Below are 24704 nucleotides of genomic sequence, written 5' to 3'. Positions count from 1 at the left end.
TTGCCAGTCATCTCTTTGGTTAATTGGTTATCACCACTGTGACATTCCGCTGTAACACTTGAAATTTGATAAAAAACACACTCAATGCCATGTAACAGTGTTATGGTTGATGGATTATTATTTTGTCATTTTCTTATGCTCCAGTTGATTCTCCAATTTACTTAAAAATATTTTCTTTGGCAAAGACTATTTCATAACTTCCTCGCAACTGTCTGAGGCTGAACAGATGGTTTGTAACACCTTTGTTGTATCTGACCACATATACACCCCATTCCCAAAACTGCCTCCTTCCAATTCCATAACATTGTCTAACTCCATCTCGTTTCAGTTCACCTGCTGCTGAAAGCCTTTGTTACCTATTGGCTGACCTCCCATTTTCCACCTTAAGCTCAAACTCCCATCCAAAACTCTGTTGCCACATCCTAACTCTTACCAAGTCCTGTTCACCTATCACCCCTGTGCTCTCAAATCAACATTGTCCTCTAATCCAGTAACACCTCAATTTTAAAATGGCTCATATCCCCCCCATGGCCTTGCTCTTCCTGCAGCCCTACAACTCTTGGAGAACTCTCGCAACCCTGGTCTCTTACACACCCCCAAATCTAATCGTTCCACTATTGGCGGCCGTGGCTTCAGCAACCACAATCCTAAGATCTGAATTTCCGCCCTAACCCCCTCCTCCCTAAGGTGCTTCTTTCCGCCTATCTCTTTCACCAAACTTTGGGTCATCTGCTTTATGTGCCTTGGTGTCATATTTTGTTTGGTGACACTCCTGTGAAACACCTTGGGACATTTTACGACATTCAAGGCGTTAAATAAATCCAAGCCCTCATTGTTAAGATGTGTTGATTAACAGGCTCAGTTATATTCCTCCAACAGATTGAAAACAGATGGTATATTGAATAAATTCTGGCAGCCAGGATGTTTCTCACTTCAAGTACCAGCACCCCCTGAATCTTAAATGTTCCTAAAACTTTCCAGATATCAGCCTATAAGATATAACGAAGTAAATTAATTTTTTTTTTAAATGTCTTTGAGTGATTTTGCCCTTAATGAATAGAATAACCAGAATCAACAGTCAGTTGGAGCTGCCAACTAATCTTAAGGCACTGAAACAAAGGAAATATAAAAATCATCTTAAGCAAAACAAATCTTGTTACAAGTTGTGGTTCGAATACAGTAGTGGCTGGGTACTGGGAGTTGAGATCACCAAACGTGATCTTCAATTAATACTGATGCATCAATATATTTTTGAGGCAGTGCTGCATTGTCAGAGGTGCTGTCTTCCAGGCAAAAGATTAAGCCAAGTCCTGCCTGCCTGTTCAGTTTGGCATAAAAGATCTGGTGTCTTGGCCACTATCCCATCTTTATAACAAACAACAGTGACCACACTTCAAAATAATATGGCCGCTGTAGACCACTTTGGGACATCAAGAACATGAAAGGGGCAATATAAATGAATTTCTATGCCTCCCTTTGTACTGCTGGATTTTTGGTTTGAATTGCTGCCAGAGCGGTGGGATGAAAGTCAGTAAAAGTTTTGGGATGATGGAGTTTGGGGTAACCCACATCCTTGTGAACTGCATAAAATGTTCATAATTCAACAGCAGTCACTCAGTCAACCAGAATGCCTTATACAAGAATGAGGAATGGAATTCACACTCACTAGCACATTGTTGTGTTAGAAAAAGCTTTACTCAGTATCTGGCTTGTGTGATAAGACCTGAGAATGCTTCATGCTAGCGTGTTGGAAAAGGAAACACTTCCATTTTATACACTAGCATCCTACATCTTCATGAGTATTAAACTTAACCTAAAAGTATAAATTTAGAAAAACACTAGCTGCCTAAGAGAGTTTCCAATATCAAACTCCATCAGAAAGATGATTTTAACATCACTCAGCACGCACATTAAGGACTAATTAAGGGTGGGTTAACACTTGTCACTTCCCGGCCAATGGTTCAAGAGCAGAAATGGCAGCAACTTAGGACTGGGTTACTTGTCTACTGACCATCTCAGCCAGTGAATGGCAAATGGCACCTACAAAGAAAGGGTGCAAAATTGGCCAGAATACACAAGTATGACACCAATTTGGAAACATCCAAAGGCATATAATGATGCAGCAGTTTGTACATTGGTGTGCATGACAGATCTATCCCACATTTTACAGTCATCAATATGACCTTAACATTGAAAATGGTTCAAATTTTGTCACAATGGAATTTCACACTTTCTCTCTGCCTCCAAACAGATCATTCCAGTGCAGTACTGAGCGAGTGCTTGCACTGTACTCTCAAGTGCATGTAAAAATAAGCCATGGTATTATTGTCTAACAGCAGGGGAGCTTTTCCCCAGTTACCTGGCTAATATTTATCCTTAACCACATCAGCAAAACAGATTGTCTGCTCATTATAACATTGCTGTTTGTGGGAGTTTGCGGAGTGCAAAATTGGCTGCAGCATTTCCTACATTACATCAGCGAATACACAAAGAGTACTTCATTGGCTAAGAGGTGCTTTGAGTCAAGGTATGTTGTAGGTGCAAATTCTTTCAGTTCAGTGCCCCCTAACAATGGGTAAGAAAATTCTCCCAGGCATCTATTGATGCTGATTCCAACCGCCTACTAGCTCATCCACCCTCCTCCTCCTCCATGGGGAAGCACAAGGTCTCTGGCTGCTAAGTTGGAAATTCACTACATAGGAACTCAAATCCCAGTCTCATCGCTCTACGTCACAGCTAATACTAATACTCAAATGCATTAAATCTTGCTCTCTCACATACACAGACAACACGTAGATTTTGATTTTATTAACAAATGGAAACAGCAAACCTTGAACTCTGAACCAGAGTTCTACAAACCAAAGGAATTTAAGTACCATCACATTCACAAATTAGATCCCTTCATTCTACCTGGAACTCATTCCTAGGAAGTAAGTTGCAAGGCTGACATCTGAACTCAAAGTTCAATTAAATTTCCTGTAAACCACTCGACACCTCCAAGAGATATGACCCCTTCAAACTTGGTCCATTAAGCTACAACTTTGCCACTCATTCCTGGGTATTGATTTATCTACATGGGATGCAGTGAAAAACAGTCTAGAATCACTAACATGGGATGAATTCCATGTTCTTTGAAGATACTGGAGCCATTCCCCTTATATGTGTTTAATGCAACATTGATGAATGGGCATAAGATTTCTGCTCTTGGTATAATGACAGGTTAAGACAGCGCTCACTACAGTTTTAAAATGAAACCTCTGTGTGCATCTCAAATTAAACCAGGCTTTCAGTAGTTGTGACATACGGAGTTGGGGGAACTGATCAGAAATAAACATTCAGGATAATAAAAAAACGAAAGGAGTCTGCTGTAAGATTAGAACGAGTAAGAGCATTCAGCTGTTGATTCCGGGTTTAAATGGTTCTGGGTTTGAAGGAAAACTGATGTGTTCCGACATGTTAACTCTTATTGGAGGGAGATTGGCATTGTCCAGTCTATAGACAGACTAAGCTGGTAATCAAAGGATGGTGTGTAGAAATTCGTGCCCACTGTAATGAATGAATCATGACGTCCCAGTGCAAACAGCAAAGCTCGAACACAATTTTCACTTTCTGCACAGTTCCTCACTTGTTCCACTGTACGGATTCAGGTTTGGGAATCTCAATATTTTTCACCTTGATCTCTTCCCATGGCTCAAGTTTGGGTCCAGGAATCATAATGGTCTGGAGTTTAAAAACAAATCAAAATTAGCATTTCTATTTTCAATTTTTCCTACATCGCAACTCAAGTCATATCTAAATGGGGCAGTGCAACTAAAGTGCAGGATTCATCAGTGACTCCATCATCAATGGCCACACAGACTGACACTCAGTGGCATGTTTTAAGTGAACATGAGCACATGTTGAAAAGAAGTTTCTCTTTGCGGTGTTTCCAGATGCTGCGCTCCAAGAATTTTGACAAAACTTCCTCCTGGTTTAAGACAGCGGAACTCTTTTTGCTTTCTAATTGCAACGGAATCTTTGCAGGTTTTGGAATGATTTTGTGCCCTTTTTAAATCAGATTCCATTATCTCCTGCTGTCAACGCCTGCTTTCTAATCACAGCTGTTGTCACTATGAGGAATTACTGATTATGCTTCATGATTGTCCATTATTATTTTGATTAGGATGGATTAAACTTCATTCTGACTGCTACGGAACTCAATAAATTAAAAGCTTTTTAAAAAAAAATTTTAAAAACTCGGTAATCTCCTCCCTCCAAAAAACAGAAGCAAATGAGACAGATGCAACAGAAATTAGGTTATTCAGAGCTCAACATAACACAAGTAGGTTTTATGGAGGCTATGCATGACATAGAAATTAAACATTGTAGCCACCAATTCTCTACAGCCTTATAAACTAGATGATTTACTGGGACATAGTACATGAAGGAGTCAAGTGCGAATATAGCTGTTGGATGAAGTGGGGCTAGTGAGTGATGAAGAGTTAGTCGAAGCTGTACTGATGGAATTCAGTCTCTGTTTTATGATTATATATTCAATCCTTACTTTATGTTAGGGAATAGAGAGGGGCCAGGCCACAGGGATTTGAAAACATACAAACACAAGGTGCAACTCACACAAATTACCTTAATGATAGGCTCTTTGGGAGGAGCCCAAGCAGGTACTATCTTTCCATGCATTCTCCATAAACCATAGGGATTAATTAAATGTCTTTCAAACACCACATACTCAAGGACATCTTTCGGTAGATCTTCGTTGCCATACATCAGCCGACCAAATCGGTCATAGATCGCCAAATTCTGAGGGCAGAGAAAACAGTTTATGGTTTATGTGCCGCTACAATTAACATTCTATCAATGTCAAAGCTTTCCAGAACTGTTAATAATGGGCACATGAAGGCAGTATTGTGGCAAAACAGGGACAACTCAGCAAGGAAGCATTAAGGAAAAACTCAAAAAAAAAACCTGAAACCTATTATAGCTATCATAACTCCCTTCCTTTAAAAGGATATGCCCCCTTTCAAAACTTATATTTGATAAAAACAGGAAATGCCGGAACAACACAGCAGGTCAGGCAGCATCCGTGCAGAGAGAAAGAGAGTTAATGCTTTGAGTACGTATGACTCTTCTTCAGAGCTCGAGTCATACAGACTCGAAATGCCAACTGTTTCTCTCTCCACAGATGCTGTCAGACCTGCTGAGTATTTCCATCATTTCCTGTTTTTATTTCAGATTTCCATTTTTATTTCAGATTTCCAGCATCTGCAGTACTTAGCTTTTAAATAAGTAAAACGTGTAGATGGTTACAACAACAACAACAACTTGTATTTACAAAGCACCTTTAATGTCATCAGGTGCTTCACAGGAGTGTTATAAAGCAAAATTTGACACCGAGCTACAAAAGGTGATTTTAGAGCAGATGGTCAAAAACTTGGTAGGTTTTAAGGATCAGCTTTAAGGAGGAAAGTGCATTGTGGAGGCAGAGAGGTTTAGGGACGGAACTTCAGAGTTTAGGTAGCAGAAGGCACAGCCATCAGTGGTGGAGCGATTGAAATCACGATGCTGAAGAGGTCAGAATTATATAAATGCAGATAATTTATAGGTGTGTGGAAATGAGGGAGATTATAGAGAGAGGGATGGTGGGGGGATGGAGGGATTGAAAACAAGGGTCGGGAAGTTAGAGAAGAACCTGTATTTACAATTCAACTGTGACCATCACCCAAAGGATTTATCAGACACACAAAGGAATTGACACCCATGCAACAAATAGTTAATTGTCAAGCAGCACTTACAAACACTGCCAGCAATATAGCAAACAGTGGTGTATTATAACTTTGGAGCTGGTTGATGAGAAGTTACTGAAACAAGTAACAGGCTCAAGCCAATTCATTCTCCTTGGGGAACTTGAAATGAAGCAGCTCTCAAAAGGGAAAAAAAAAAGCAATCTTATTCCACAGCAAGAACTAATATTAGCTTATGGTTTAGTCCCTTCCTATTTAAGTTCCTCTATCAAAAAAGAGGCACTTTGGTTTTTATTTGATGTGCATTTGATCTGAAAATGCATAAAATGGCAGGAGGGTCAGTAAGCAAAGGACACGGAGTTAAGGTAACTGGTAAAAGAACCAGAGGAAGATGAGACCTTTTCCACACAGCAACTTGTTATGATCTGGAGAAAAAAACAAAAAATACCTGGAAAAACTCAGCAGGTCTGGCAGCATCGGCGGAGAACAGTACAGTTGACGTTTCGAGTCCCCATGACCCTTCAACAGAACTAAGTAGAAATAGGAAAGGGGTGAAATATAAACTGGTTTGCACGAGATGGGGGGTGGGGTGTTGGGACAAGCAAGCAGTGATAGGAGCAGATAACCAAAAGATGTCACAGACAAAACAACAAAGAGGTGTTGAAGGTGGTGATATTATCTAAAAGAATGTGCTAATTAAGATTGGAGAGCAGGACAAGCAAGGTAGCTCTAGTGGGGGTGAGGTGAAATAAACCATGGGTGGAATACGTTTAAAAATAATGGAAATAGGTGGGAAAAGAAAAATCTATATAAATTATTGGAAAAAACAAAAGGGAGGGGGAAGAAACGGAAAGGAGGTGGGGATGGAGGAGGGAGTTCAAGATCTAAAATTGTTGAACTCAATATTCAGTCCGGAAGGCTGTAAAGTGTCTAGTTGGAAGATGAGGTGCTGTTCCTCCAGTTTGCGTTGAGCTTCACTGGAACAATGCAGCAAGCCTAGGACAGACATGTGGGCAAGAGAGCAGGGTGGAGTATTAATATGGCAAGCGACAGGGAGGTCTGGGTCATTCTTGCGGACAGACCGAAGGTGCTCTGCAATGCGGCCGCCCAGTCTGCGTTTGGTCTCTCCAATGTAGAGAAGAGCGCATTGGGAGCAACGAATGCAGTAGACTAAGTTGAAGGAAATGCAAGTGAAATGCTGCTTCACTTGAAAGGAGTGTTTGGGCCCTTGGACGGTGGGGAGAGAGAAAGTGAAGGGGCAGGTGTTGCATATTTTGCGTTTGCATGGGGAGGTGCCATAGGTGGGGGTTGAGGAGTAGGGGGTGATGGAGGAGTGGACCAGGGTGTCCCGGAGGGAACGATCCCTACGGAATGCCGCCAGGGGAGGTGAAGGGAAGATGTGTTTGGTGGTGGCATCATGCTGGAGTTAGCAGAAATGGCGGAGGATGATCCTTTGAATGCGGAGGCTGGTGAGGTGATAAGTGAGGACAAGGGGGACCCTATCCTGTTTCTGGGAGGGAGAAGGTGTGAGGGCACGTGTGCAGGAGATGGGCCGGACACGGTTGAGGGCCCTGTCAACGACCGTGGGTGGGAAACCTCAGTTAAGGAAGAAGGAAGACATGTCAGAGGAACTGTTTTTGAAGGTAGCATCATCGGAACAGATGTGACGGAGGCGAAGGAACTGAGAGAATGGATGGAGTCCTTACAGGAAGCGGGGTGTGAGGAGCTGTAGTCGAGGTAGCTGTGGGAGTCGGTAGGCTTGTAATGGATATTGGTGGACAGTGTATCACCAGAAATTGAGACAGAGGGGTCAAGGAAGGGAAGGGAAGGGTCAGAGATGGACCATGTGAAAATGATGGAGAGGTGGAAATTGGAAGCAAAATTAATAAATTTTTCCAGGTCCTGACAAGAGCATGAAGCAGCACCGAAGTAATCATTGATGTACCAGAGAGAGTTGTGGGAGGGGGCCAGAGTAGGAATGGAACAAGGAATAAAAACAGAATTACCTGGAAAAACTCAGCAGGTCTGGCAGCATCGGCAGAGAAGAAAAGAGTTGACGTTTCGAGTCCTCATGACCCTTCAACAGAACAGAGTTCAACAGAAGGGTCATGAGGACTCGAAACATCAACTCTTTTCTTCTCCGCCGATGCTGCCAGATCTGCTGAGTTTTTCCAGGTAATTCTGTTTTCGTTTTGGATTTCCAGCATCCGCAGTTTTTTGTTTTTATCTCTGGAACAAGGAATGTTCCACATACCCCATAAAGAGACAGGTATAGCTGGGGCCCATGCAGGTACCCATAGCCACACCTTTTATTTGGAGGAAGTGAGAGGAGTTGAAGGAGAAATTGTTCAGTGTGAGAACACGTTCAGCCAGACGGAGGAGAGTAGTGGTGGATGGGGATTGTTCGGACCTCTGTTCGAGGAAGAAGCTGAGAGCCCTCAGACCATCCCGGTGGGGGATGGAGGTGTAGAGGGATTGGACGTCCATGGTGAAGAGGAAGCGGATGGGGCCAGGGAACTGGAAATTGTTGATGTGACGTAAGGTGTCAGAGGAATCACGGATGTAGGTGGGAAGGGACTGGACAAGGGGAAAGAAAAGGGAGTCAAGATAGTGAGAAATGAGTTCCGTGGGGCAGGAACAGGCTGACACGATCGGTCTACCGGGACAGTTCTGTTTGTGGATTTTGGGTAGGAGGTAGAAAAGGGCCGTCCGAGGTTGGGCGACTATCAGGTTGGAAGCTGTGGAAGGAAGATCGCCAGAGGAGATGAGATCAGTGACAGTCCTGGAAACAATGGCTTGATGTTCAGTGGTGGGGTCATGGTCCAGGGAGAGGTAGGAGGAAGTATCTGCGAGTTGATGCTCAGCCTCCGCGAGGTAGAGGTCAGTGCGCCATGATCTGAACTGCACTGCCTGAAACGATGGTCAAAATGGATTCAATAACTGAATAAGTTCTAGAAGGGGAAAATTTGTAAAGCTGTGAGGAAATGGACTAACCTTCAAAGAGCTTGCACAGGCACAGTGGGCTTAACTCCCTCATTCTGTGCTGTAACATGGATTCTTACAGAATCCGTTTTATAGCTTTGGCCTGTGAAGTGCCGCAAGATGAGCAAATAGTGAGACATCAAATGTATTATATTTAATTTTTAAGAACCCTTATGTTGAGCAAGCATTAGTTCTGAAAGACAACGTAATAACATTTAACCATCTGGAAATATGTGTTTGATGTGGAAGGTGGTCATATCATTTCTAGGTGTGACAATTTTAAACCACAAAAGGCATCTGCCACCTTCCCTTCACATGTTGCTTCAAAGCATCTTTAGCTTAATGGATTTATTGTTGATTGAAAGCAGGAGCCCTTTTCTCTTACAGTATGTCAACACATACTTCGGCTCCTTCAAAGGACTCTGAGCCAATGACCCAGACCTTTCGTCTACATGCTGATCTCCATTTAAGTTAGTGTCTTCAAACTATTCGGAAACTGTGTGAAAAGAGGAGAAGCTAGGTGGAAAATTCCACTTGTCACAGCAAAAATTCTATCTCCGAGCACCAACAAATTATCTAGCCCGCTGATGGTGCCACTGGGAAGCTGTGGTGGAGGGGATGCAGAATCTTGACCTAAGATCAGTCTGTGATCTTGACAAGAAGTACATGCCATACACAGAACTTTTAAACAAAGTCCTAGTCAACCTCTACACTGAGAATAGACACCAATGTGTAATTTTTGCAATTTTTGAAGTTGTGTTTGAGAAACAGGGATTATAAAGTCATGAAGCCAAAACCGGATGTCATAAATATAAGATAGCTACCAATAACTCTATTAAGAAATTCAAGAGAAACTTCTTTACCCAAAGAGTGATTAAAGTGGCTGCTACCACATGGAGTGTTTGAGGGGAATAGCATAAACACGTTTAAGGGAAGCTAAATAAACACAAGGAAGAAGGAATAGGGGTTATGTTGTTCGGGTGAGATGAAGTAGGATGGGTGGAGTCTCGTGCGGAGACACCAGTTGGGCTGAAAGGCTTGTTCTGTGCTCTAAATTCAATCAACATTGATAAGCAAGCCTGAATAACTTGCTGAGATTTCTTCTATACTGTAACGGACATCCAGGTGCTGATCCTATAGAATCACAGAACAATACAGCACAGAAGCAGACCATCAATTCTGCTCTGGCTCTTTTGAAGCGCATCCAGCTCTTTCCCCAGGTCCCTGCAATGCTTTTCTCTTTCAAGTAATTATCTCATTCCTTTTTGAAGGCTACTATTGAATCTGCATCCACCACTGTATCAAGCAGTGCATTCCAAATCTTAACCACTCGATACATAAAAAAGACTTTCTTATGGAGTCTCTGGCTCTTTTACTAATTATCTTAAATGCTGTGCCCTCTATTGATACTTCAGTCATTAAAAGCAACTTCTCTTTATTTACTCTATATAAACCTTTCATGATTTTAAATACCTCTATCAAATCACCTCTTAAAATTCTCTGCTCTAAGGGGAACAATCCCAGCTTCTCCTTCCCCAAGCTTTAAGATCCTCACATTCATTTGGGCTCCCCCATAATCAATGATAAACAGGGCTGGCTGACCAATACCTGTTGGGTGTGGAATCGGATGGTAACCTGACCGTACAGGTTCCCTTTGCTGACCATATCAGGGCATCGGACGTGCACAAGCCTCGGTGCTTCTAGCGACTGCAGAAACTTCCAGCGGATAGTCTTGTACCTGTTTCCACGCACCATATCCTAATGGGAAGACCAGTGACTCGGATTAGTCTACTTTCTTCAATGGGAAGAAAAGGTTTCATAGGCTTCTCTGTGACCTCCCTTCCTGTGAAGGTGCAGCAAAGCAAAAATTGTCATGCTAAGGACATTACAAATTTTTAAGAACCGGTATGTGCCCTCTTTAAAAAGGACACTGTCGATCTTTAAGGTGGCTGCCACTGGGCACCGAATGTTTGGAACTGCAAGCTGGCCAAGCTTCCGGAAGCCTCTAAAAGTGGATTACAATGGCCATGCCTAGACAACATTCTTGTGGAATGTCACATCTGCTATTTTCAGGCCTTCTCAAAACAAGGACAAGAAGCCCTCAGACCTTCTGACTCAAGATCTGCCACATAACAAGGAAAACTAGTGAAACTGATTATGCACAAGGGAAGTGCCTATATGCCTCTATTGTATGTCGATGGTTTTTGACCATCAGAGGTGGAAACTCCTTTGTTAACTTGAATAGACTATTGATTGTTTTCCATTGGTGTAACATTACCCAGTGTAACATGACCAATACTCTGATTTTTGGGAGTCTTTATGATAAATCCTGCTTGATTTTTGCTGCAGTCTGCAGGAGTAACACCAGAAGGAAGATCTCTGCTAAAATCAGGCTACATCATCTAACCTTTAACCAAGCCACAAGGTTTAAAGTTTTTAAAGCCGTCTTGAAAGTCTGCTTCCAAAAGATCCAAGTTTGCCTGGAAAAGGGAAACTGGTCCTCTGGCTAAAAGTATTATTAAGGCTGTCTATTCTACTTGCTGTGCAAATCTTATGCTGAAAAAACTCCATGAAATCTTGTTTTTGGTTACCTGGATTTGTCCGAACCTCAGCTCCCAAGTGAAGAAGTCCCTCTCACTGGACTCTTACAAACACGTGAACTGTTAACTATTCTATTTGGTTTTAATAATTGTTGAAGTGAAACTCTTTTCTTTTATTGTATCTTTCTTATGTATGTTATGATCCTAAGCCAGACCCCAAAGTTTATTGGTACAATACAATCAGGGACCAGTAACTTACACCCTAACATTCAAGGTTAATGAGGTACGTGTGAATTAACAGGTTAATTGTGGTGAAACACAACACACTGCACAATAAATGGCAGATGTGACAAAAACAGATTCCATGGATTTCTTAACAACCCACCCAGATGTCAGTAAACAATGTGAATGCTGAATCTTGTTGAAACTCTGACTCTCTCATAAGGGTTCCAGGCTTCACCTTCAAAGATCATGTCTTGGAATTCTCTCCAAAAGCCACTCCAACCCGGGTGGGCTCATTGGCGACCTGCTTTGCAGGATTTCAATCTCGTCTCCAGAGACTCCATTCCACTGGATTCCTGAGTTTGCACTCCAGCACTAACTCAGAAGCGCAACTTCAGCTGTTTGGCTGCGCTGAGCAGAACCCTACTGCTCCAATGGGTTACCTTCATCCCAACAGCCTGCAGCATAGAGTCACCAACCTTCTGCTGTCTTCTTAGATCTTCAGAGCTTCTCCTGAGCTCCCATTACTTAAAGTCTGCCAACTGCAGCCCTTTTTCTGTTTGAAGCCTATTTTTCTGCTCCTCTCTCTTTCTTCTTAGCTGGGACTCCTCCCTGCGCCCTGTCTGGGACTCTTCCCCAGTTGTGGTGCCCCACTTCTGGGTCACCTAATGAAGGCTTTTGCACCATTTTCTTTGGCCCGAAGAACTTCAAAATGCCACATTGCTCACGTGTTGCACGTTCCCAGTCCCAGTCCAGAAACTCGAGTCCTGCCAGAACTTGGAGTTCCTGGCCCCCGCTCACAATAAGGCAAGGTTGGACCTCATAACATGTTTATGTGGTGTGCTTGAAGTAGTGATAAACTTTTCCAGGAAAAGTGAGAGAGAATAAATAATGTTCCTGGCTTAAAAATCCATGCAAGCCTGTTACTAGTGACTTTATAAAAACTGACCACACACAAAAGGGGGTTTACGAACACATCTCAGCCTTAGCTAAATTAACCCACACTAATTACAGAGAGGAGGGTAGGAGAATTCATTCTGTTTCTCTCCCCTGCCCGCAACATGATTTTTTTTTTGAAAACTTGCGAAGATAAAATCACAGGATGAGAAATATACTTACTGGGTAACAGCGCTCTGTTACCAGCTTGTGAAGTGTTACTTTGTCGAAACTGCAAACAAAAATTGAGAGAAAAAAAATCACATTGTGCTCATGGTCCCCTCAGGGGAACAAATCCCTGAATTCTCTTCACTTACAGTCCAATATAGCAGGGAATGGAATCATGAATCTCACAGCATAGAAAGCAGCCATTCCGCTCATTGTTGTCTGTGCTGGCTTTCTGAGTACGTTATCCAATTAGTCCCACTCACTTGCTCTTTCTCTATTTCTTCTTCAAGTATTTATCCAATTCCCTTTTGAAAGTTACTTTTAAATCTGTTTCATCCAACCTTGCCGGCAGTGCTTTCCAGATCATGTGTCTCGATTTAAAAATAATTCTCCTCGTCTCCTGGTTCTTTTGTCAATGATTAAATCTGGCCCCTCTGATTTCTGACCTGTCTGCCAGAAGAAAGTTTCTTCTTAATTACTTTGTTGGAAACTCTTCATCATTTTGAACACCTCTATTAAATCTCCCCTTAATCTTCTCTGCCCTAAGGAAAACAATCTCAGCTTCTCTAATGTCTGCACGTAGCTGAAGTCCTTAATCCCTGGTAGCATTCCAGTAAACCTCCCCGTGCAGGAGTTCACAAGCAGTAGACGAGAGCCCGGTCTTCAACGAAACTATAACAATCATAGTTTAGGAAAGCAGCTCCGGAAAACCTCCCCACACCAACACACAGGAAGCCAAAGTTACCAGTCCGCTAAAATAAACTTACTGGTTACTCCGATGGTTTCTTGGATAAATGCACCATTTACAGGCAGGGTTCCTACCCCTGATCTCTATGCAGTAACTCCCTACTACAGCAGTACATGTGTACAAACATCAGTGGACAAGATCGAGCTGACTCATGCAGTCAAATAGGCAATACTCATCGTCAACGCTCACACAAGTATGGTCGCTGGTGTCAGTGGACCTGTACCGCAGCTTGAGATAAGACTGGAAATAATTATTTTGAAATGTTCAAAGTAATAACATTGGGGATCATAAAATACATCATCAACAGGAGATCCAGTGTAACAAATTCCACAAACCAGAACTCAAATAAAACTTCAAAAGTCCTTTGCTTCTGGGGAGAGGCGAGGCCAAAACAAATCTATGGGAAGAAAACTTTGGAAACATCTGCTAATTGAATTATTGCCAATTAGTAAGTGTAAGAGCAGGAGAAGTAATATTCAATAAAAGCAATCACATTTGTTTTCATGCAGTCAACTGCATAATTTATAATCTAAAAAAAGAACTTTCATTTATATAGCACCTTTCGCAACTTCAGAATTTCCAAAAGTGCGTTAGACCCGATGAAGCACTCTTGAAGTGCAACCACTGTTGTAATGTTACAAATGCAGACAATTTGTTTGCAGCCAGCTCCCACAGGCAGCAATGAGATAATAACCAAATAATGTATTGGCTGAAGGATAAATATTTGCCAGGACAATGGGGAGAACTCCCCTGCTCATGGTCATGAAATCCTTATGTCCATCTGAAAGGGCAGATGGGATCTCAGTTTAATGTTGCATCCAAAAGACAGTACATCTGACAGTTCAGCACTCCCTCAGTACTGCAATAGGAGTGTCAACCTAAATTTTGTTCTCAAGTCTCATGACCTTCCGACTAGTGTGCTACCACGTGTGCCGTGGTTGGCACAGAGATTTGCATGGCTTGGAATCAGAATAGTGATATTGGGAATCAGTGAACAAGGCGCATTCCGACCCAATAACTGAGAACACAGGAGCGTTGAGATATCTACCACAGCCCAGAAAACCTGCTTTTCAGACTTGGGAGAAAGTCATCAAAATTGTAACACAGGTTATGGTTTCCTGACACTGTTGGGCACTCCTTCCCCTTGCTTAAGGCACCATATCTCAATACCTGGTTGCAAAGCTGCTCAGGTGGCACAGTATTCTATCCAGCATGACACCATGCAGTTGGCCCATAGGAGATTCACGGCAATGGTCTTAAATTTCCCCTCCATCTCTTCTACTCTAGTTTCCCTGCCCAGTCGCACAGTCGAGACTAGGACATCAACAACAAGGTATACTTATGTAGCCCCTTTAACAAGGCTTTGCATGGGAGCATAATTTAGGCAAAATGTGATACTGAATCACACACCGAGTTATTTGTACAGATGATCAAAAACTGGTCAAAGTCTTAAGGAGCGACTTAAAGGAGAAAAGAGAGATAGAGAGGTGTAGAGGTTGAGGGAGGAAATCCCTTAGATTAGGCTCCAGGCATCTGAAGGCACAGCTGCCAATGGTGCAGCAATGACAATCAGGAAATGCTCAAGAGGCCAGATTTGGAGCAGTAAAGATCCCAGACTGCTTCAGGTGGTTACGCTGTCGGTCACTCATAAAGTGTTTTGGTGAAACTCTTTGTCCTCCTGTAGCAACGGTGGGTAGGGCAATGCATTTATATTTTCATTTACTCGTGTAAATGTACTTAGAAATGTTACTCACTTCACAAGGCAGTTGTGTGCTTCTATGTAAATATCTTGGGCCTTCAAGGCAAAGCCCTTTGTGTTGAATTCTTCATCGTGTTCTTTCACCTTTCGGACACTGTTAAAAGAAAGACTGTTAGTAGCCAGTATGAAAGAGGGACTTCCCTGTCTACCAAAAGCAGAGATATTAAAATGGAATAAAATGGTAAATTCCAGTAATCTCACCATCCAGAGCTCAATCTATTTGTTTTTACCCATGATGCTTTAATTTCATGAATTGCACAGGCACCATTAGCACCTCTTCCAAGTTCACACTTTTCATATACAAACACAAGCAATGAATGCCAGCAAGGCTATTTGACTATGGGCAACATCACAGTCAAGTCCACTCCTGGATTCACCCAATTTGCAACTTCCAACAGGGGCAGCACACAGCCAATAGGAACCTTGGCCAAGGTCACACCTCCCTGGCCTGAGGACATTGAGGAAAACTGCAGTATCCTCATCCAACCACCATGGCTGAGATCAGTTCCCTCAGCAGAAACCTGAGGGGGAGTTCATCTGGTTCAATAAGACACCACAAAGTGCACTGATGCCACGCCTTCGGTGAAGACTGTGGACCATTCCATTTTTGCATGTTTGTAGACAGACATTCAAGCAGATAAATGTCTCGGAGAGTGCAATTTGCTTTTATTTTGCATTCAATGAAAACCAGATACATGATTGCTCAATTGGACCGCAGGCCTCCTCTCACCATATATAATTAATTGGAGAGACCAAACGTAAACTGGGCGACCGCTTTGCAGAACACCTGCGGTCTGTCCGCAAGAATGACCCAAACCTCCCTGTCGCTTGCCATTTTAACACTCCACCCTGCTCTCTTGCCCACATGTCTGTCCTTGGCTTGCTGCATTGTTCCAGTGAAGCCCAACGCAAACTGGAGGAACAACGCCTCATCTTCCGACTAGGCACTTTACAGCCTTCCGGACTGAATATTGAATTCAACAACTTTAGGTCATGAGCTCCCTCCCCCATCCCCACCCCCTTTCTGTTTCCCCCTTCCTTTTTTTTCCAATAAATTATAAAGATTTTCCTTTTCCCACCTATTTCCATTATAAAAAAAAACCCCACTAGAGCTATACCTTGAGTGCCCTACCATCCATTCTTAATTAGCACATTCGTTTAGATAATATCACCAACTTTAACTTTAACACCTATGTGTTCTATTGTACTATTGTCGTTGACATCTTTTGATGATCTGCTTCTATCACTGCTTGTTTGTCCCTACAACCACACCGTCCCCCTCCACCTCTCTCTCTCTCTATCTCTCCGCCCCCCACACACACACCTTAAACCAGCTTATATTTCAACTCTTTCTTGGACTCGAACTCAAGTTCTGTTGAAGGGTCATGAGGACTCGAAACGTCAACTCTTTTCTTCTCTGCCAATGCTGCCAGACCTGCTGAGTTTTTCCAGGTAATTCTGTTACAATTAATTCGATATAGCTCTACACCAGCCTCCCTGATCCACCAGAGCAACATCTTTATTCACTACACATTTTCACCTTCAGGTACGTCTGAGTGAGTTTCCGAAATTAACAATTGATTCATTTTGATACTGGGGCTGGTCCCTGTGGATTTGTCTTCCTGAACCTATTTCTGGTGAACATGAATAGCCAAGAAAGGAGATTTCATTTCGATCTACCTGGCCCATTTTCATGTCCTAATTCCAGTGATAAAAGCCACACTGTGTAATCCAACTGCTTTACTTCTTCTCTGGTCAGATAGAAAAACCTACACTAACATTCTGTCGTTCACACCCTCAGAACACTTCAAAGAGCATTACAGCTAACTTCACATAGCGAGGTCTCACAAAAAGCAATAAGATGAATGGTCAGTGGTACAGGTTGAAGGATAAATATTAACCAGACACCAAGGAGAACTCCACTTCTCCTGTTTGAAATAGTGCCATGGGATCTCTTCTGTCTAGCTGAGAGAATTGATGGGGTTTTCTTTATCCTCTCATCCAAAAGATGGCAATTCCAACAGTGCAGCATTCCCTTTTTTTGTATTCGTTCATGGGATGTGAACATCACCGGCTAGACCAGCATTTATTGCCCATCCCTAATTGCCCTTGAGAAGGCAGTGGTGAGCTGTCTTCTTGAATCGCTGCAGTCTTTCTGGTGTAGGAAAACCCATGGTGCTGCTAGGGAGGGAGTTCCCTCAGCGCTGCCCCTCCGACAGTGCAGCACTCCCTCACTACTAGATTTTGTGCTCAAGTCTCCGGAGTGGGACTTCTTCCATGGCCTTCTGACTCAGAGGCAAGAGTGCTATTGAATAAGCTATGTTCAGATCTCAAACTGTGACCCAAGACATTGAGTGTTCGTACATTTCCTTACATTAGGGAATTTTACAAGACATGTTAACTTACATTTCCAAAAATTACCTCACTATCCAGTATGTATAACCAACACGGTCATTAAAGATGGTAAAGAATTAAACAAGGATGACAAACCCAAGTCAGCTTCTCCCCTCCCTCCCTTCTTCAGATTCGGTATCCTGACTGGCTCAATAAGGTCAACAGTGCATACGAATGGGACTCTAACCCAAGTTTTTTTATCTCATCTTTCATGGGATGTGGGCATCACTGGCAAGGCCAGCATTTGTTGCCCAACCCTAATTGCCCTTGAACTAAATGGCTTGCTGGGCCATTTCAGAGGGCAGTTAAGAGTCAACCACATTGCTGAGGGTTTGGAATCATATGTAGGCCAGACCAGGTAAGGTTGGCAGATTTCCTTCCCTAAAGGGACATGAGTGAACCAGATGGGTTTTTATGACAATCGACAATGGTTTCATTGTCAACAATACTGAGACGAGCTTTTAATTTCAGCTTTTTATTAACTGAATTTAAATTCCACCAGCTGCCATGGTGGGATTTGAACCAGTGTTCCCAGAGCATTAGTTTGGGCTTCTGGATTACTAGTCCTGTGACATTAACATTACATCACTATCTCAAGCACAATAATAACTAGAGACACACACAGTGTACAATACTTTATTACAGTGGTTCTCAAATTGGACTCCATTGAACTCCAGGGACCTTAGAGACTTTGCAGGGGATCCGCAAATGGCGTGAAATGTTTACTGAACATGGCCGGACCTACTGGGGGGGGGGGACTGCCAAAGGTGCTATGGTTGAGAGGACACCAGAGTCAAAAGTTAGCAATAGCCAGAAGCAAGTTCGATGTGAGCAGAGTGCAGGAAACATCACACTAAGGATACAGAGACTCTACAGTGAGAAGCAGGCACACCTATTTCATTGAAATCAATCAGCAAATATCTTTCTTCTTAAAAGCATCATTAAGACACTCTATAATGCTGCGCTTTTGTATCATGAGTTTTATATATTATAATTTAAATAATGGGCCAGTGATTGCTCACCTATTTGTAAAGTGGTCCTGCAACCAAAAAAGGTTCGAGAACCAGTGCTTTATTACACAATGAGAATGCACAATGACAACTTACGCAAGTTGCGATGTCGCACTTTGCTTGATCTGCTCTGCACGTTGTTTAAATCCTGCCTTTGTTAGGGAGGACATGCGAGCATCGCCTTCAGGTGGAATGTATGGATCAAATATTCCCGCTGCAGCAAAGATACAACAGCAGAGTTAATAGACAAACTTAATGACAGGATAAGAGCTGTTAGCCCATCAAGCCTGCCCACACCCATGATGGCTGGAACATCACTTCCCTCAACCCCCACACCCAGTTATGTAATCTCCTGGGAGAGGCAAAAAAGACTAAATCCAATAAGGGGGAAAAAATACTCTGCAAAGTCCTCTCCAACCCCTCAGGCAATGGAAACCAGTCCACACTGATCATGTTTTATCTGTAAAGAACGCTGTATGATGTGATCTCAGCCCCAGTCAAGAACCATCCTCTCTTGAACGCAATGCAGAGAGTCAGCACCCATCACACTACGTATGTTAAAATGATTTACGATGTCACCCTCTTAAAATAAATCTTAGGAATAAAATGCTTTCACACCAAAAAATGTATTTTGCCAACTGTTGATTAAGAACAGAAAACAAATCAATTTTCTCCCCTCCTTGCCTGCAAGCATTGAACCATGCCCTGGTCACCCTGCAGTACTCCCTGTCTGAATGGTCATCCTCCCTGTATGAGCCTGGATATTGAGTGTCATTTGATCATGGAGATTGGCTTGATCTTATCTGTACACATGCATTTCTAGCACAGGCCACTAGATGGAGAAAGGGTGTCAAAACCTTGGATGATTATTTCTCCTCCCTAACCCAGTAGCTGTGACCTACTGTAGGCCCTGTATTGCCACACTACCTAAGATTAAGGTCTTAGGGAAGAGAACCAAAAATGTCTCATCTAAATTTCTTCATTGTGCACAGCCTGTTCATTGGAATGTCTCATACCTTTAAATTGCTTTGTGCTAAATATCTTAACTGGGACAACTTGTGAGCATGCTGCACAGTACCTCCTAGGCCGCTGCATGGCCACACATACAGCTTGCAGAAAACATTGGTTAGCAAACATCCAGAATTGTTCTGGGGTCTTCCGAAATGTAACCTGAATCTCAAGGGCATGGGTGCAAGCAAATCCAGGAGAAAAATCAAACGGACATAAAAATAAAATTGTGCATTTCCTTTGAACTTCCATTGTTTGGTTCTAGAGATATTGGTGATGTTGGAAAACAACTTTTTGTAAAAGTCAAGGTTAATCCAATTGCATAACAAAGAGTCTGCTTCCAATTATATAATAGAGTCTGTCCCCTTTCCAATTTGTCTTGATGGAGGAGTTTTTTAAAGCATAGAAAGTTATGATGATCTGGAATGCAATGCAGCTGTTAGAAGAGAATTAGACATGTATTTGAAGGAAAAAAATTGTAGCTTTTTGGGGAAAGAGCAGGGATGTCAGACTAACTGGGTAGCTCTTTCAAAGAGCCAGTAGAGACATGATGGGCCAAATGGTCTCCTTCTGTGTTGTAAAGTTCTATGAATCTGAAGATCCTAGACTAATGAATTTACCCATTTGGCCATTGAGCCCTCAGAATCAAATCATTTATCAACAATCAATGTTCAAGATCACATAGGAAGAATGGTCACTTGACTGAGAGGCCATGGAAGTTATCCAGTACTAATGGGATTGTGCCACAGTATGGGCCAATGTCTGCTGGAAGGGAGTGGAACAGCAGGAGGGAGGGGTAGGAGAGAAGCAGGGAGAAAGTTACATCACTTCCTCCAATTAAAAATTAACAGACCCAAGATACAAAAAAGCCATTGTGACATCATCTCAACCTTCCTGGGATACTGAAGGTGAATCATTCACAAAACTCTTCCTACACACTTTGGTTTCCTTCTAAAAGCTCATGCAATGTTCATACTCTGTACTGCTAGTGATGGATCTCCTGTACCTGTACATGATATGTTAATGGACCGCTCCATGTACTGCTGCCGAATCACCAGTCCTGCAGCTCGAGCTGCTTTCTCCTGATCAACAGAGCTGTCCTGTTTACGTGGAGGAACATAATGCCTCTTCTTGGTTCTCACGGTAATGATGGTAGCAGAGGCGCACAGCTTTACAGGGCTAAGCAGTGTTTCCAGGCCTTGGCAAACCTGTCAGGCAGACAAATATTCCTTCACATTACCATTAAACTTGCAATGAATTTACTTTCAGACAAGGCAGATGAAATGATGGTTGGTTACAAATCCTTCTACATTCGCCCTTTGCAACCTCCGCCAGCCCTGTGCTGTACTTTGCATTTTCATTCTGCTCTACTGTGTATCCCATTTTTCTCTACTCCAATGCTGGTGGTGGAGGCTTCAACCAACATATCCCTACACTACAGATTTCTCTTCCCAATCCCTTCCACCTTCAAAGCTCTCTTCAAAATCGACATCTTTGCTGACACCTTCAGTCCCTTCCACCAACTGTTCCAAATATTAAAGGAAAGCTAATAGAAAGTTATCATTTGTTGCGAGGGGAATTAAATACAAAAGTAAGGAGGTTATGCTTCAGTTGTAAAGAGCACTAGTGAGACCACATCTGGAATACTGTGTACAGTGTTGGTCACCTTACTTAAAGAAGGATGTAAGCGCATTGGAAGTAGTTCAGAGAAGGTTCACCAGACTAATACCTAGAAAGGGCAGGTTGTCTTATGAGGAAAGGTTGGACAGGCCAGGCTTCTAAACTCCAGTAGATAATTTAGTTGAAACGTAAAAGATCGTAAGGGGTCTTGACAGGATGGAGGTGGAGAGGAGGCTTCCTCTTGTGAAAGAATCTAGAACTAGGGATCACTGTTTAAAAATAATGAGTCGCCCATTTAAAATGGAGATGAGGAGTAACTCTCTCTCAGAGGGCTGAATGTCTTTGGAGCTCTCTTCCTGGCAAGGTGGTGGAAGCAGAGTCTTTAAATATTTTTAAGACATAAAAATGGACAGATTCTTGGTAAGCAAGGGAGTGATAGGTTATTGAGCGTAGATAGGATGCAGATTTGAGGTTTTTATCAAATCAGTCATGATCTTATTAATTAGCGGAGCAGGCTCGAGAGGCCTACTTCTGCTCCTTGTTCATATGTTCGTAAATCTTGTTCAGGGTCTGAGCTTCCTTTGAAACTAAATGAGCAGCATAAGCGAAAGCAAGCTGTTGGTCTTAGTGATGGAAACAATTTGATATGATGAGTCAAAAGGAGTACAGAACTATGATTTCCTTACGGTGCATTGCAGCTAACATTCTTATTCAGCTTAATCATGTGGTAACCAACTCCCTCATCGACATTCCGGCTCTTGCTGATAGCATCCACAGGCATAAAATTGGCTTTCAAATGTGCACAGATGTTGCCGAGTTCGACTCCCTCCTGCACTTATTACTTATTTGGACTTGTCGTGTCACAGTTTGCACCAGCTTAACATTCAAAACACAAAAGCCAACACTTTCGATCCCAGCTAGAATCGCTGCTTCCCAGCCAGTGACTCCATTTCCCTCCTTCATCACTTTCTAACTGTTTGCAATCTTGCTGTCTGTTTGAATCGGAGCTTTAAAGCTCCTATTTATTCCATTGATAAGACCACTTACTTCCTCCTTCCCAACACTGCCCAAGCCTCCCATAGAGAAATGTATGAGGGCTTGCACTATCATCTTCATTCACGAATGCATGAAAATACACTTCCATCGTCCACTCACTACAACTTCAAACTTAACCAATACTTTGCCACATATGGTTCAACACTAAATCTTGCTCTCCCATCACCCCCATTCTTACTAACCTACATTAACTACTCACTGCAATGTGCTGAATGCAAAATCCTTTTCATCTTTAAATGCCTCCATGATCTTGACCCTTTTTGAAACCTGATTCAGTCCAATGTCCCCTCTTAAATGCTCCCTTCCCCTGTCTTCCTTTCTGTGCATGGCCTCATCTCACCCATCCCCAATGGCAAGGTTCCCAACCACTAAGATTCTGACCTCAAACTCCTTACCTAAAACTCTGCATCACTTTCTCCCGCACCCTTCTCTCCCACCCACCTCTTTTAAAGACCTCAAAATCCATCCCTGATCTCAGCTGTAATCTCTCACTTGCAGGCTTGACTTCTATGTTTCCCACACCAATTTGTAAACCATTCTGAACATTTTTTTTAATGTTCAGAATCTATGCTAATTGACGTTCTTATTGCCTCCATGAGACACAAAACGATATTGGGTGGAGGAATCTAAAAAGCAGAAACCTTCACATCTCTGGTCAAGGGAGAAGAAAGTGCACAAGGATTGGGTTCGTCTGTGATTTCCCATGCACTCAGGGAGGTATGAATATTTGAAATTCTCTACTCCGGAGGTCTGTGGAAGCTCCATTGTTGAGTATGTTTAAAGCAGAGATTGATAAGATTTCTATATACTAATGATATAAAGAGATGTGGGAATATTGTGGGGGAAAGGCATTGAAGTGGGTGATCAGCCATGATCGTATTGAATGGCGGTGCAGGCTTAACGGGCTGAGTGGCCTACTCCTGCTCCTATGTTCCTGTGCAGTTGAACAACGCGTTAAGACTCATTAACTGCCATTTGGTTGAGACACCATTGTAAACCCCTGGAACCTTCCCCAGCCAAGACGCGTCAACAGGGGAGAATTAGGTGAAGGGAGAGTCTGTTCATTGACAACTGCCGCTCCAGCTGATCGGCTCTAAGAAACCTCGGGGTCGGCTGCTCTTCACCGGGCACCATGGTGACGGACTTCGCTTTATCTTTAACCGCCGTTTCCCGACTCCAGGCCCGGCTCGGCTTGGCTTGGCCTAGCAGCCCCGACCCCCGGGTGTGTGTGAGGCCGCCCTACCTGCCGGTTAGCGCTCCACCGGGGTTTCTCCACTGCCCACAGGAGCCTGCCTATGGACGCCGCCATCTTCCCACCCCGCAGCCTGACGGGATACTGGAGGACCAGGGCCGGTAGCACCACCACCACCGCCCCCGGGGCCCGCCACGAGCGCCCTCTGTGGTGGGAGCGCAGCATCTCCATTCAATCCAAACGGGATTGAAGCAGAAAGTGGGGAAAGGCTTTAGTACAAACAAAAGCGGCTTATTAACATTTTTGCTGGAACCTGTTGATGAAATGACGCATCTATAATGTTATCCTATCTTTCTCTTTCAGATGCTGTGAACTTGCAATAAATTTTCCTTTTTTAAGTTCAGTTTTTTTTTAATTCATTCATATTAAATATGGGCTTCATTGGCTGGGCCAGCATTTACTGCCCATCTCTAGTTGCCCTTGAGAAGGTGGTGGTGAGCTGCCTCCTTGAACCGATGCAGTCCTTGTGCTGTTAGGGAGGGAGTTCCAGGATTTTGACCCAGCAACCATGAAGGAACGGCGATATATTTCCAAGTCCGAATAGTGAATGACTTGGAGGGGAACTTCCAGGTGGTGGTGTTCCCATCTATCTGCTGCCTTTGTCCTTTTAGGTGGTAGTGGTCGTGGGTTTGGAAGGTGCTGTCTAAGAAGCCTTGGTGAATTCCTGCAATGCATCTTGTAGATGGTACACACTGCTGCTACTGTTCGTCGGTGGTGGAGAGAGTGAATGTTTGTGGATGTGGTGCCAATCAAGCGGGTTGTTTTGACCTAAACTGTGTCAACTTTCTCAAGTGTTGTAGGAGCTGCATTCACCAGGCAAGTGAGGAGTATTCCATCACACTGCTAACTTATGCCTGTAGATGGTGGACAGGCTTTGGGGAGTCAGGAGGTGAGTTACTCATCGCAGGATTCCTAGCCTCTGACCTGCTCTTGCAGCCACAGTATATATATGGCTGGTCCAGTTCAGTTTCTGGTCAATGATAACCCCCAGGATGTTGATAGTGGGGGATTCAGTGATGGTAATGCTATTGAATGTCAAGGGGCAATGGTTAGATTCTCTCTTGTTGGAGATGGTCATTGCCTCACACTTGTGTGGTGTGAATGTTACTTGCCACTTGTCAGCCCAAGCCTGGCTATTGTCCAGGTCCTGCTGCATTTGGACATGGAGTTGCAAATGGTGAACATTGTGCAATCATCAGCGAACATCCCCACTTCTGACCTATGATGGAAGGAAGGTCACTGATGAAGCAGCTGAAGATGGCTGGGCTGAG

At 43.1% G+C, this 24704-nt stretch overlaps 1 protein-coding gene across 1 annotated transcript; it reads right to left on the bottom strand.

Moving 5' to 3' along the window:
* Nucleotides 1-100: 100 nt before the first annotated feature.
* mrpl45 (mitochondrial ribosomal protein L45) lies at nucleotides 101-23552 on the bottom strand. Its single transcript, XM_041173493.1, has 8 exons — nucleotides 23425-23552; nucleotides 20512-20713; nucleotides 18594-18711; nucleotides 15089-15187; nucleotides 12602-12650; nucleotides 10329-10478; nucleotides 4624-4797; nucleotides 101-3720 (listed from the first exon to the last, which is right to left on the bottom strand). The coding sequence occupies exons 1-8, from the start codon at nucleotides 23488-23490 to the stop codon at nucleotides 3622-3624; spliced, it is 957 nt and encodes a 318-aa protein (XP_041029427.1). The 5' UTR covers nucleotides 23491-23552; the 3' UTR covers nucleotides 101-3621.
* Between the last annotated feature and the right edge of the window lie 1152 nt (nucleotides 23553-24704).

The sequence above is a fragment of the Carcharodon carcharias genome, chromosome 23, assembly GCF_017639515.1.
Source record: "Carcharodon carcharias isolate sCarCar2 chromosome 23, sCarCar2.pri, whole genome shotgun sequence".
Classification (NCBI taxonomy): domain Eukaryota; kingdom Metazoa; phylum Chordata; class Chondrichthyes; order Lamniformes; family Lamnidae; genus Carcharodon; species Carcharodon carcharias.
This window is presented reverse-complemented; position numbering and strand designations above follow the sequence as displayed.

Excerpts from the sequence above, each read along its gene's own strand:
- mrpl45 (XM_041173493.1), bottom strand. The coding sequence starts at position 23,490 with ATGGCGGCGTCCATAGGCAGGCTCCTGTGGGCAGTGGAGAAACCCCGG. Across the intron at positions 10,479-12,601 it reads TAACAGAGCGCTGTTACCCA|GATATGGTGCGTGGAAACAG; the intron begins GTAAGTATATTT and ends TCTTCCCATTAG. Across the intron at positions 3,721-4,623 it reads CCAAAGAGCCTATCATTAAG|ACCATTATGATTCCTGGACC; the intron begins GTAATTTGTGTG and ends TTTAAACTCCAG.